The sequence below is a fragment of the Eulemur rufifrons genome, chromosome 7, assembly GCF_041146395.1.
Source record: "Eulemur rufifrons isolate Redbay chromosome 7, OSU_ERuf_1, whole genome shotgun sequence".
In the NCBI taxonomy this organism is placed as follows: Eukaryota; Metazoa; Chordata; class Mammalia; order Primates; family Lemuridae; genus Eulemur; species Eulemur rufifrons.
Genome location: NC_090989.1, coordinates 226,882,558 through 226,897,902, shown reverse-complemented (window position 1 = coordinate 226,897,902; position 15,345 = coordinate 226,882,558). Strand labels below are relative to the sequence as shown.

Here is a 15,345-nt window from a genome sequence, read left to right as displayed (position 1 = left end):
TTATTCAAAGCAGGAAAAGCAAAAGTTAGCAGTACCTAGAAGCTCTCTTATAGTTACAGGCTCACACTAACCCTCGTGTACATGAACCATATTCCTGCCCTTCCTGATGCCATTTTTTATGGCACATATTGCTTCCAGACTTTGTCCCTGGATCTTTTCCCAGGAGGCACAACATGAGATTCTGGCTTACAGAGATCTTATGGCCAGGACAACCAGGAATGGATACACATAGTGTCCCTTTGCTCAATTTTTGTCCATCTTTCAGTCCACCATTCACCTTACTACTCTTCCTCTTATGGGTTTATGGAAACATTCATTTCCCAGTTCTGACTATATTTTTTCTGTTTTTTTCTTTATTTCTACAATGTAAGTCCTTTTCTTAAGTACTGACCTGCACAGTTTCTCCAGACTCTATCAACTTCTTTCCCCCCCTAAAATTTGATCTAGATGCATTTTCCTTCCATCTCCCACATAATATAGTATATATATTAATTAATACTTTTCTCAATATCATTATTATTAAACATAATCATGCATTAATTGTAACACATCGTGATTTTGATTGCTTATTTAAAATATAATATCTCCTTCCCTTAGAAACTTCCAGCATTTACAATACTAACAGCTGTCTCCATTCTTCCCAAGGAAGCAGATAAATTTACTTGTAGGCTACAGGCTTCTGAAGCAATATGGGCAGATAGATTGTGACATAGCATCTGTCCTCTGAAAACTTATGCTCTAAAAGGAATGTATGTCATTTTCTTTTTTGATTAAATTCTACTTTCCCTTGATATTTGTGCCTGTTAAGTATCCATAGTTTACTAAATGCTGTGTAGGACAAAGGAAATCTGAGAAAAGCTGGGAAAAGTCTCATGGTAACTTTAAAATCCTGAATTAGAACTTAATATAATTGAATTCTATAGGAAATATTTCCATCTCCAGGATAAATAATTCAAGTTCCTTTAACCACTTTTGTTTAAACTCCATGAATCCCAAACTTCATTAACTTAAATGAAGAAACATGGTTAAACAATTTTAGACTATTTTATTAGTGATACATAATTTCATAGCTGAAAAAGGGCAGCTAAAATCAAATGAAACTTGGACTGAATCAATGAGGACAAGAAATGTCCCTGAATGAAATAAGGATAAAATCATTCAAGTCTGTTAGAACAGAATGGTTAGCAATTGCTCCTACACACAAGCACATGAAGTATTTGCCTCATGAAGTTTCTTTGCTTCTCTGAGATAATTCTTTAAGGAGGAAGAAAATCAGAAAAACATTCAATTTTTAATAAATGGCACTTCTAGCACATCACAATACTAAGTCTTCTATTATCTCTTGATATGGTTCCAATTGAAAACTACTTCCCATAAAGATTTCCATTAAGTGAAAGATTAGGCTTGAGTTCTTCTATATCACTAGAAAACAGTAATCAATATTTTGGTGATGGAGAGGGTCATCACTAAAATTATAATCCTAAGGATGGGGGCTGTTGTACCCTTTTTCACCCTCTTCATCCTCTGATTTTATTTTTGATTTTCAGAGCTGTCTGTAAGATACTGTCACATAAGAAATAAATGTAAATGTCATCATGAGAGATTTGGCAATTTTCTTAGAAGTTTTATTTATCTAAATAAATAACGTCCAAGATTGAATAACATCCAAGATTGAATAATTTCCTAAGGCAACCTGAGCATTAGTGTATACATTTCACCAGGTCCATTCATTTCATATCTGTTGTCAGAGTGCAAGCATCTTTGAGTATGTCCTGTTCACTTATTAGAGGCATTGTAATTCATAATAACTTTATATTAATGATGCATTTGAGTTATGGTATTAGTATAAAAGTCAAATGTCTGGATGGTGAGAATATTAGGTTCTTTTGCTTATAAATATAATTAGAAATAGGAAAAAAATAGGACAGACATCATAATGTGAACAATGTTATCTCTAGGTAGTGAGTTTATTACAGATTTTAATTTTTTCTTATGTTTTTCTGTTATTTCAAAATTTCTAAAATAAAGAAAAATAAATGCAATCAGAGAAAAAGAAGAAATTTTAGTTACTGCTTACTTATTTTGTGTTTGCTTGTCCTAGGAGACTTGGCCAGGATTTTTTTCATATGCGCTATTTCTCTCCCAAGACGTTTTCTTTCTTGCCCATGCTGCTGAAGCACATTTTTTCTATCTTAGCCGTATGGAAAGTACATAAGTTTGTATGACTAGGACCTAAAGATAAATACATAATTGTAGCTGACTTACTTTTTCTTGTGATTTTGTAAATTAGATTTGTAGATGGGTTTTTGCATGTATTTTGCTGCAACCTGATGCTTGTAGTCTTTGTATTTGCAGATGTGAAGAAGTGTCAAGGGAGATAAATGTATTGAGATGCATGGGAGGTTCTAAGAGATATGAAAAACAGTATGGTAGGATTTGTAGGCTGATCATATTTTAGCAATATTAATTAATTGAAAACCATTCACCAACCTTTTTCAGGCCTGAGCTCCTAGATCATAGTTCAGATTAAAGTTCCAGTGTATCTAAAATGTTCCTAGCTTGATCCATTGGCCATTAAAAGTTATTGTGTATTAACTTTTAATGTGTGTTAAAAATATAACTGTGGACATCTTTGCTGCTGCTGTCCAAAGAAATACCTCATAATTCTTTCATTCTTAGGTAAATTTCTGGATTTTCAAAAAATACATCCCCTTCACCCACGCCTCCCCACTCTTTTCTTTTCTCAGTTGAAAAAATTTCTGCATCTAACGTTATGAGGCTATCAAGGAAAAAACTTTTACAACTATCATGAGACATTAAAGAAGATAGAATAAAATTAAATGCCTTGGGAGTTCGGGGTAGTACAAAAAAGCAAGGAATAATTTGGTTTATTTGTTTTTTCCCATCTAATATTTTTAGGTACAAGCCTATGCAGAAAGTGGATGGGGTTGCAGATGGTTTCACAGGAAGTGGTCAACAGACAGGCACATCTGTTGAGCAAACTGTAATTGCCCAAAGCCAACATCATCAACAGTTTTTAGGTATGTTAAGGTGTAATGCATATTAGTTGCTGTTAGGATTTTATAAAGAGAACAATAGTAGTCTTTTCTCCAAGTGCAATGTCTATTACAGATGTTAATTACATAGAAAGATTTTTTTGGTGCTGATGAAACTATGCACATCATATATATAATAGTCCTAGTTCATATCTACTTTGCATGTTCACTATAGCTTATTTTTTAAAATCTCGAGCTGTAAAGGACTTTTAAATGTATATGAATTAAAAGCTCATTGCTATGAAGTTGTTTTCCAGAATTTGTATTAATTGGCTTTTGTGATCAAAATTGTATTGTGTTTACTTTCAGTAGTACTTCAAGTGCCAAAAAGAATTCTCATTTTCTTTGTATAAAGTTACATATGCATATAGTTGCAGATTAGAAAAAAAAATATTATAAACATTTAAAAAGTAACATTCTGTTAAATCTGTCACAGTACCTTCTATTTTTGTGATTTGTAGATGGTGTGCATGTTTCTTGTTATTGAAAGAGTTAGGAAGTGGAACACTTTGCATATTCCTGCCATAGCCAAAGGATCAAAAATGGCACTTTAATTTAATTGACATCTCTTCTAGAAATGAACATGTATAGTTTCCATACAACCACAGCAAGATAAGTAGATGCTATCAGAGAGTGAGTGTGTGTATGTGTCTGTGTGTGTGTTTATGTGTCTATGTGCACTTTCTGACAAAAACAACTAACATAGACTCTCAGGTTGGAATAGCTATTGCAATTGAAAACATCATGGCAGCATTTCCCAAATTAAAGTCCTCAGGTATATTCTTGTGGATCCTTGAGCATTCAATAAAGATTTTATTTTGTGTTTTTATTTAAATTATAATCTTAAAAAATAAGCATATTCTGAATTACCTAGAGAACTAAAACTAAATACTACTGTACAATTTTAATTTCCACATTTGTGTTTGAATTTATAAGAAGACAGGCACCAAAGTGAATTACATTAATTGTCCAGAGCTAATGAGAAAAGAACAGAGAGAGACTTACTATGTAAATTACACCTTCATCCCAAGGGAAGGCTAAATGATATCCCTATACTCTGTGTGAAAGTTTCAAAGTCATTTGCATATAGAAGAGTAATGGGAGAAGCAGCCACCACAAAGCACAGGTTGGTATAGGCTTGTCAAACTCAAAAGATCCTGTGCTGTAGCAGTCAATACTGTATTCTTATTGTGAGAAATAATTTAGTTATAGGACAAGAGCATCATCTATCACATCAAATTAATGTTGTTAAGTTTAATGTTATTTTTGTAATTTTCATTGTATTTTATAGCTCTTTTGGTTTATGATTATATAAAAGGTATGAACATAATGAGTTTAAGCTAGATTCATTGTTTATGTATTTAAGTAACATAATAAAATAACCAAAATTGATAGCAGCAAGCTCAAGATATTTTTCTTTTAATAGGAGCCCTCTATTGAGAGACATTGTAATACGTAATATGTTATTTCCAGTATAATCGTAGTAAAAATTTAGTTTCTGCAAAATTCTTAGGAGTGTTCCCTCTTTTTTTATATTTTGTGCCGATAATGTTACTAAGTTCTGCTTGTAAAATATCGATATGAAAAATCCTTGCTCTTTGGACCCCTAACCTTTAAAATTTTTTTTCTTTTTAGTCTTCTTAAATTTTCCCTCATTAATCTGTAATTGGCACCATCCACAATAGCTTTTTTCTGTTGTGTTGTCATGGTAACAGATGCATCTCGAGCACTTCCAGAATTTGGAGAAGTTGAAATCTCTTCTCTGCCAGATGGTACTACCTTTGAGGATATCAAGTCACTGCAGAGTCTTTATCGAGAGCACTGTGAGGTAAGTCTTCTCGAACATAGTATGAACACTCCCTAAGTTTTGCCAGACAACTTGCTAAAACAAAATAATCAAGTTTATTCCTAGAGGACAGATGAAGTCAGCACTAATTCTTTCAAGCATTTCTTTTAGCACTAATGAATTCATTTTTCTTCTTTCTTGTCTCAGAGTGGAGAGATGAGGAATGCAAGAAAGTGAGAATAAATTTTATTCTCCATTTCTTAAGCCTATCCTAATATGAATCCTTTGATGCATCAATTCCACTTCTAGGTATTTATCCTACAAAAATACTTATATATGGGTGATGAGACAAGTGTACAAGGGAATTTCTTGCATTATTCATTTTAATGCAAACTATTGGTTATAATTTTAATATCTAATAGGGAACTGGATAAATAAAATATGATACAGTCTTTCAAGTGGAATACTATACAGCTATTTAAAAAATAGGTAACTCTAATTGTACTAAAATGGATCAAGCCAATATTTAATGTTAAAAGAAAAGGCACAATGCAAAAAAAAAAGTGTATAGCATATTATCATTTAAATGAAAATGAACCTATCTACACCTCTTTCTAGACAGAAGAACACAAAAATGTTAACTGTGGTTGTCTTTGTGAAGGAAACTGGATTGCTAGGAGTCAAGGGAAAGAGACTTAATTTTTCAATAGACTCTTTTTACCTTTTGAATTTTATACCATATAAATGTGAATTTCTATTAAAAATAATTTCTGGAAGTGTTTAATAAAGCATTGTAGGTGTTCCTTCCAGAAATCATTGAGGATCTAGTTTCATTTGTTTTGTTTCATTCTTTTGGTTAATTAAGGTTCCTCTTGGTGTTTTCTGTCCCCACTCCTACTCTATGAGTATCCCACATCCAAATTGGCTTCATTGTCTAGGAGGTGAACTCTCTCCATGCCAACATACTAATGTACCTGCAACTCATGTGGTAGAAAAGTGATAACAGATTACAATATGAGTTTTCTTAAGTGCCTCTCCTTTTAAAAGAGAATTCTATTTAGAATTTAAGTAGCTTTATTCCGGGGTGATTTGCTTAGAAGTAAAACATAATCCTTTGGATTTCCTGGGTAATACTGCTGACTGCTGACAGTGCAGTATGCAGTAAGAAGTCTCAGTTCCAAGCATTCACAGATTTTTTATTTCCCACTCCAGAAATAAGACTTGCTTGAGCTAATGTGAATACTCGTCAAGGGTGCTAGATTACTAACAACCAAGGGCAAGTTCTCTCCTTATTAACATAGCATGTGCTAGAAGTGTTCTTCAACATGCCGTACCAGTTCCCAGCATTTCTTGGAATGATGAAAGCCACTTAATGTTCATTTCCCTTAGACTATTGTACTTTTCCCAATATTAGAGAATTCCTGTATTATTCTTATGTATATAGAATAAATTTTTTTTCTTTCTACATCATCTTATTCAATAAATATTTATTTAAAGATTCTCTAAACAATTTCACATTTCTCTATGGTCAAGTGAGCCTTGCTGTAAGCAAACCAACCTATACAAATATAATCTGGATTTTTTTCTAAGTTTCTCATATTTATTCAAAATGTAAGTTAGAGCATGATTATTTACATTGCTAAAACATGTAGTGTAAGATTATTTTAAGTGATAAGCTCCCCCAATAAGATTAAAATCATCTTTGGATTATAAAATTTTCATTAATATATCAATTTTGAGGAATAAATGCACTTTGTATGAAGAGAGAGGGACATGTATAGTAATTAATCTGTGTGGGAAATGACACAGTCCATGGAATGATCTCCATTTATTTCAGAGTTACCAGTGTTCATGCCATCTCTCTCATGGGGCAGAGTAGCATATGTAAAAAAGAAAAATAATAATAATTTTTGTCTGTCAAACTTCCAGACTTTTGAAATATAACTGTCTGAATCTCATATCCAGTCCTGTAAATAGTCATTTGCCCTAAGCCAGGAGAATATGGGCTATTTTAATTTATACTTGCCTATATATTTTAGTCTGAACATATTTGAAAGTAGGTGGACAAATGATAAAATGTTTTATTCATTTGTAAAACTGCCTCAATGAGGCTGATGTGAATGTCCTTTTCAAAAGAGTTATTTGAGATTATTTACTTTGAAGAAATACTAAATTTAAGATACGTTGAAATTCTTTACTTGCCCTATTTTATTTCACATTTCCTACAGTTTATATTTTTAAAGAGATTAATATACCTACTTTGCCTATTATTTGGAATTTTCACAATTTGGTTATCAAAGACATTTTGTAAGTGTTAATATCATTTTGTTACACACAGAACAAGTATATTTTTTATGCAAATTGCTGATGTTAAAATGAGTGTTTTTAACATCAGTTATTCTCTATATCACACCGAAGCCCAGATCTACACAGGTGGCACAAACTCTGAAATTATGAAGTTACGGTTTGCTCTTTTTGCCTAAAATACTCAGATAGACTCTCTAGATTGCCCCCTATTTTATCTTACCTTCCACCAATTTTATAGATCTTGATGGGGCTGTTTTACACTTGTCCTGTCCTGGTCCTCAATGCTGATGACATCAAACACATTATATTGACTACTTCTGTCTTTCAGCACTCAAAATAATCACAATCATGTGTTGTTTGCACAAACAAGTTACTCTTTGGTTTTATGCCTGCTTTTATCTGAAGGCTAATTTACAAACTAATTGGAATGGCAGTGTGAAATTAAATATGATCATTAAAAGTTAATAGGGAAAGTGGTAGATTTTAGCATTGTAAAAAAAATGCCTTTGATGCAGCTGGTAAATGGCTTTAGAGATAAAATTAAGGAGAGGAAGTGATGCCCCAATATTAGAAAAGGGGATCAATCTTAAAGCTATCCTCTAAAGGAAGTGTGAAGATAGAGGATTAGATTCTCTAATGTTGAATGAAAGGCATTGCTTGCTACGCCCAGAGAGGCACTATCCCCTCAAGGCCTGCTGACTCCATAGTTTCTGCTGCAGCTTCTGCCTGGTTGGGAACACCCTGGAGCCCGTGGTCAGCAGCCTTAGAGGGAGCTTATTCAGCCCTAACTCCATCTGCCACACATAAACACCTTCAGACCCTGCACTTCTCTCCTCTTTGATCTCCAGTAACCTCACCTAGCCCAGAGAGGACTAATGTAAATTGAATCTGTGTTTTGTACCTTCAGGGTCTGAGAATAGGTAGAGTGGCAACAACTATGTAGGCAGAAGGCAGCAGTAGGTAAAGGAATGAAAGAAAAGTAAGAAAAAAATGGAGAAGAAGGAAAGCAAGCATGAAAATAGAGGAGAAAAGAGAGGTAAAATTGAAGATGGGATATGAGGCCATTATGAGAGGAATGTGTTACCCTGCTTAATGTTTCAAGAGGTTTTTTTTCTATTTTTTTTCCTAGATAATTTCTTTGATTTTTGATTCTTCCACTTCCATTGATAAAATTTAGTTCAGTTTCACCATGTCAACTTATGGGCCCAAGAGAGATCTTTACCATATAAAATTTCATCATATTAGGTTCTCCTAACATATCCCCATAAGTACTATTGTGAGGTAATGCTGATACCATTTTGTTTTTTAGGCAATACTGGATGTTGTGGTGAATCTTCAATTTAGCCTGATAGAAAAATTGTGGCAAACATTCTGGCGCTATTCTCCCTCTACTCCAGCTGATGGCACTACCATTACTGAATCAAGGTCAGAATCCATAAGCTTTTCCAATTCTTTTTCATGGCTGAGTAGATGTCACAGCTAATAAATTAGAGATATGTATACCAGTTGTGAACCTTACCTGATAACATTAAGTAACTAGATTGATGCTTTGGCCATCCTAGAAATAAACCACAAACTGCTCTCTTGAAGTTTCAGTGTGTTTATATAGCTCCCATTTTTATTGATTTGGGGGACTGCGGTAGAGTTATTTCATCCTCATGGAATTATTATCGTATCTGCCTTTCATACCGTCAGAAAATATTAATGTGCATAGGAAGCTCTGGGGGAGTGTTTTATCTATCTATCTATATATATATATTTAATCTCCAGCCATATGGCACCAGTGCAATGGTGGTATAGTTCTAACCTCTAATATTTGGTAAATTTAAACTATTTTTAAAGTCCATTTTCTTTTTTATCCTCATTTGCCATCTATTCATTTGCTACATTTATTCACACCAGCAATCTGAGTGAAATAGAAAGTCGACTTCCGAAAGCAAAGCTGATAACTCTGTGCAAACATGAGTCTATCCTGAAATGGATGTGTAACTGTGACCATGGGATGTACCAGGCTTTGGTGGAGATTCTCATCCCCGACGTCCTTAGACCTATTCCTAGTAAGTTAAATGCAGACAAGTACGGATGCTTTTGTTCTCATACATTCCACCCAGGAAGTTTTGGGAAGTGACACTGCAATCTAGAATTATTCTAATTTCATTTAGATTTGCCAAACAGAAAGCACGCAACACAGACTATTGCATGAAAGCAGCTTAGAAACAAAACTGTACCAAAAGGGGAAAAAATGATCTGTTTTCCAATCTCTCATTTTCTTTTTGATTAAAAAAAAAAAAAAGCCAACCTATAGATGTGACAGCCCTAATAAACTAATTGCAATAACACTCCCAGACCAGTCAGCCATATAAAAATTATTCTACCCAAGGACACAGTCCCCTTCATAAACCCAGAAATTACTGAAATCTGTAATTGCTAGGCCAACCTCTTTTGTGGTTGCTTTTGATTTGAAATGAATTTATCTTGATTTCCAGTGAAGTTGAATTCCTTTATAAAAGCACTTACTTTGTCACCTACATCATGTTAAGGACTACAAATGCAGTTTCCATTAACAGTAATGGTTAACTGGCATTTTGAGAGAAAAATCTGTGTAACTACATGAGCATTGTAATCCCACTATGAAGAAAATGAGAATTACATAGATAGGGTTAGATTACCTTTTTAAGTGATGATGCTTTTTAAACTACTTTGTAGCAAACAAAGCTATTATCTGCAAGTGTCAATATAAATGCTATTACAGAGACTGTTAGAGGCAGTTGAAACTATTTTATGCCTACATCTATGTGAGCACATACTAGTGACCTTAACTTTTAAAGAAACAGAGCAGTTTCTACTCTACACAGACATTAATAAAGTAAAAGCAATCATATAGCTTGTGAAATTGGCAACCATGTACTTCAAGTACAATGTTCGCAAATGATTTGTGTTAAATTACTCTAGAAAATATAAAAATAGGAATTTTGTAGAAGAAAAGGTGACAATATTAAAATTTGTATGTTTATACTTTCTTTTTTTCTAAATACAATAGACAACAGTTGAAGGTATGAGTTCTTTAATATGTTCCCTACCACCTTAAAATAGATGCTATATATAACATCAATGAACACACATAAATTTATATAGGAATAAGTTTTAAAAATCTAGCTGAAATTGTCTCACAATTTTATACATATGTTCCACTATATCTGTACCAATTTCCTGACTAAAGATTGATTAAAAATGATGTTGTCATAGAAAATTTCACTGTGTAAATTCTCTACGGATTTATGTTCTGGAATCTGGTTTTCCTTGTTTTTCTCTTGCTCCCTGTGCTCTGAATGATAATCTCCAGAGATGTTTCAAAGAAGTTGCATAGGGAAGCTCATTAGCCCATGACACCTTGCCACCAACATACAACTTCTCTGATGAGATTTAAGAAGGGATGTCAGTGGGCGCTTTCTTTTTTGAGACATATTAACAACATCAATATTCATTAAATAATTCTAAAATCTTTTGCTTCTGTATCAGCATCATAAGAATTTAACCTGTGAACTTAACAGTTCCCTAATTTAAATCTTGTATGAATTTTAGTTGACTTTAAGCCACACAATTTTAAGTACACAATACATTTGACCTTTGTCTTTTGCAAATTTTGATTTGAAAACCAGAGTATTCTGTCAAGTATTTTGTCTCTACATTCAGCAGAATAGTTTTATAGTTTCTCTTAAATTACAAGGTACATTAATGTACTACTCTCCTAAAGAAATTTGGAAATTTAATTCCCATTCTACAATGAGGCTTAGCAAAATAAAGCTTAAAATACAATTTAGATAGCTATCTTCTGGTTGTATGCATTTTAATATTAATCTTGAGCAGGTTGAGACAAGTCAGCTTTGGAATAGATTTTAAATTCCAAACTATTCATTCATGAGCCTTTGAAAGTTGTCAGAGTCAATCTGCACAATTTTGTACTTACATGAATCCCTATAGAGAGAGCAAACTTAATTTTATTTTTAAAAATTGTATTTTCCTCACTACTAGTACTTCACTCTACCATTTTCTGTCCAGATGGGATTTCTTTTTTTAGCCCAAAAAAAGTCTGCATATCACACTAATTTAAAGTCAGCTTGAAGCTACTATATTCTAAAATACATTTATCTGAAAATGCAAAAAACATTAATTGTAAAGTATTGTATAAGAACTCAATGGATAACACTTAAATGTACAATTATGAGTATAATTAAAGGTGGCCCAATCGTCATTTAGTGCAAAAAAGTAAAACTCTCACAATTATTTAATATACAAAATATATCTTTTCATTTTATAATCTCCCTTACATCAATATAAAACAAAGCCCATAATAATTTTTTTTAAAGTAACATATATAGGTTCTTGGGTTTTTTTCAGATTAAATAATTATTGTATATTAATTGTAGGAAAAATGGAAAATACAGATTGTCAAATTGAATCTTGAACAAAATTTTACTGTTTCAAAAAGTATTGTTAATTTTTTTCACTCTTTTTCATTTCCATTCATGCCTGTCCTCCATGGTTCTAGTACATAATGCAACAGAAAAATATTTTTCTTTCCCTTTTTTCTTTTTTGGATAAAGTGGGAAGCTTTAGAGATTTCAAAAGGTTAGTTCTCAAGAAATTTCCTATTTAGTGTTTCCAGTAGATGAGTCTTGTGGTTGAGTCCACACTTTCTTGAGTGTTTTTCCTAACCAAAATTTAGTCTTCTCCAATCTCTTCTGTCTAGTTTTGACCAGTTAAACAAATCTTTTAAAAAAAAAACTTTGGATGTTTTTATTATTAGAATAGTAAAATTTATATCTTTTGCAAATACCTTGAATAAACTAAATTATTTCTACAACCTGCTTTTAGCAAAAGTAATAGAGAAGCATGTCAGACTCATTTGAGCACAGAAAGAAAAACCAAGGAATTTAATCCCATGATAACATTAATATTCTTGGGAGCCTTGGCTAAAACTGTAACTTCTCTGTTTCTAATAGTAGACTATATATTTTGATGCTTACCACATTATAGAGAACCTGCGCAGACAAATTTTATGTTGTAGGTGTTTCAAACACTTATCTATTAAATATCTAAAACTACTCTCTACAGAGCCTTGGGCACAGAGGAAGTAAAATACTATTGACTGAATTACTTGTTGAAATAATTCTGTCTCCTAATATATAGCAATCTCAATAAGCATCACTGGTAACTGAAGATGCTTCTAATCATTGAATGACCACCATAAAATCTTCTGTCATGGGACCTATCCCTATTTCAAGTTTCAACAGATATATAAAGAATATAGAATGAACTATTTTAGGAATATCTTAAGAATATTGGTTTCTGTGACAGCAATTTTATCACACTGATCTTTTATCTCTACCTGCCAAGTGAAATAGAAAATAGTTATCCAGAATTTTCAAGTCAGATAATTTTAATTTTTACCTTACTTTTCAACAAGAATGAGAAATAACTACTCCAATTCATAGGTTCTCAGTAAATAGATGCATAGAGAAAGAGAAAAAGCTTTGCATTATTTTTCTTTTTAACTAAAGAAATGAAAATAGGTTAAGAGCTTCAAAAAATTAAAATGAAGAATTTATAAAGAAAATATGTAGCCTTTTAGCAGAAAACTGTTAATGAAAACAATGTTTTGTCCGAGGTAGAAAATTCCACAAGTATATTCACAACTGGTATATGTTGCTATAAGCAAAAATGTTTGTATGTTTTTATTTCCCAACATAATGTTATAAGTATCTGGGGAAAAATAACTTTAACAGAAAAACCCAAAATAGTAATTCTGGAATGCTTTAAAAAGTTAGGAAAAATGTTAAATAAAGTTTCCTCAATGAAGACAATATGAATTTTGTGCTATATGAGATGTTGTGTGCACATATCCTGGCATAAAGATTAATGTTCTTTGGTGTCTTTTTCGTTCTGCTTTTCTTCTTTAACATTTAGGTGCCTTGACCCAAGCCATTCGAAATTTTGCAAAAAGCCTTGAAGGTTGGCTTTCCAATGCCATGAACAATATTCCACAGAGAATGATACAAACCAAGGTATACTTTATGTCTTTGCTTTTTCTTTTGTGTTTAATAAATTGTTCTGAACTATATGAACTTTGTGTCCTATCAAATGATATCATGTACAGTGTTAATGTTATAATATATAGAATCTTTTAAAAGTGATTTTTATATTTATATTTTATAATCATGTAATAAAGAATTTACATAAAAGATGTTTGATATTCCTTTCAAAGAGAACAGAGAAACATTTTAAGGGTAGTGCATTTCCAAGCCCTTTTCTAAACAATATGTCAGACTATATATATTCTAAACTATATATCAGAAGCATATAAACTATATATGCTTAATTTCAAATATTAAAAAGAATAGCCTAGGCCCTAGGATGTTAAAATAGTTCCCATTTGAAGGAATTTTAGATTTTTTAAATTCTCTACTATACTTACTGTATTCTGAAAAATTCATGTAAATTAATGTTCCTTTGCTTTTTCAGGATGTTTTGTTTTTCAACACTGGTGACTGCTTTTTGTGAATCAAGTAATCATTTCTTCAAGTGAACAATTATCTCATCATTTATCAGTGTATCTCAGGAATATGGATTATTTAGCTAGTATGTGAATTCTAGTCTCCACTTTGTCCACTACTAGCCATGTTACTTTATGCTAATCTATGAACATATCCCCATGGCAAGATTGGACTGATTCTAAATTTTATCTAAATTTTGGTGCCAAAAATCACAATTGTGGCTTTTTGTCAGTGATTGTATTTACTATCAGACTCTAACAATATGCCTTATCTTTCAATTTGGGGAAAAGTTGATACATTGAAGTTCTTGTAACTGCTAAGTTTCTGTGGGAACACAAGTAGCTCCCAGTTCTTGCTGCTTTGACTTAAAGTTTACAGTAAAACTTCCTCTCTCTAAAACATATAGAAGGCAACATTTTATCGATAGGCCCACCTTAGATTGTTGCTCTAGAGCTGTGCTATCAGTGCAGTAGGGCTAGCCACGTGTGGCTCTTTACATTTGAATTTTAAATTAAAATGAAGTGAAATGAAAAATTTAGCTCTTACTCACACTAGCTACATTTCAGTGCTCAACAGCCCCATGTGGCCAGTGGCTACCATATTGGACAGCACATATGTAGTGCATTTCCATTATCACAGAAAGTTCTTTTTGGCAGTGCTGTTGTTGAGTACCACATTGAGGTGGGCAAAAAAAAAAAAAAAAAAGGTGCTATTTGATTATGATAGAGGAATTTTTTTCCAACTTGCAAACTTGCAACTTGCAGTCATGTTCATAACAATACCTGAAACAGCCAAGACTGCTTCCCTTCCCAGTGTCATCAAAGTGAACGTGGTAGCAGTTCAGCGGCAACATTGACCATCTCATTGACCTCCAGGGTTGATTTGGATGATTCACTGTGGTGGAGGGTGCCTTCTGCTCTTCCACTTTCACTGATAGTGCAGCCATTTTTCCACTGAGCACTCAATGAATGAAGGCAATTTACTGTGATAGAGGAAACAGCATTGCAACCACCGTGAATGTCCGAATCAAAATGCCTGGGTTCAAATCCCACCACTGTGATGGAGTTTCTATGCAACCTTGAGCAAACTACTTAACCTGTTTAAATCATAGTATGTGTCTAACAGATGGTTATGAGAATTGAACAAGATAATAATACCACATAGTATGTACTAGATTAATATAAACCACAAAAAATGGAAAAGGGATGACTCATTTTTGAGGGTATATAATTATCAAGATAGAGCATCCTTTACCCTGAGAATACTCTCTATCATTCAGCCAACTGATTGTTCAACTACTTGCTGTTAATATACCCAGAGTGATTTAATGCAATACCTTATATTTAATGCAATACCTTATATTCTATAAATATGTTAAAATTTTTAACATTTTTAAAGGTTAGAATCATTAGATGTACCGTGCATGTAACAAATTTCCATGAGATTATGAGATTTATATATTTATCTAGACTTTTTTGGCATTGTCTTTGATATCTTTCAACACAAACTGGTTCATTCAGGATTCCAACAGGAAACAAATGGTGCATCCAAAGGCAGGGGGAGGGATAATTGATGAGAGCTTAACAGTTTAATTCCAAATGTATGAATGAATTTGAGAAAACCAAGGATGAATGGTAAAGCA

At 32.7% G+C, this 15,345-nt stretch overlaps 1 protein-coding gene across 2 annotated transcripts in view; it reads left to right on the top strand.

Annotated features, from left to right (window-relative positions):
* The window catches only part of RFX3 (regulatory factor X3), a 284,384-nt gene that overhangs the window by 223,029 nt on the left and 46,010 nt on the right, over window positions 1-15,345 (top strand). Inside the window, exons 8-12 of one of the 2 annotated variants that reach the window (XM_069474175.1) lie at window positions 2,920-3,041; window positions 4,772-4,884; window positions 8,459-8,574; window positions 9,052-9,206; window positions 13,117-13,214. In XM_069474175.1, coding sequence (XP_069330276.1) covers window positions 2,920-3,041; window positions 4,772-4,884; window positions 8,459-8,574; window positions 9,052-9,206; window positions 13,117-13,214 — 604 coding nt within the window. Of the gene's footprint in view, window positions 1-2,919; window positions 3,042-4,771; window positions 4,885-8,458; window positions 8,650-9,051; window positions 9,207-13,116; window positions 13,215-15,345 lie in introns of those variants that run through there. The other variant, XM_069474176.1, reaches the window with a different exon arrangement.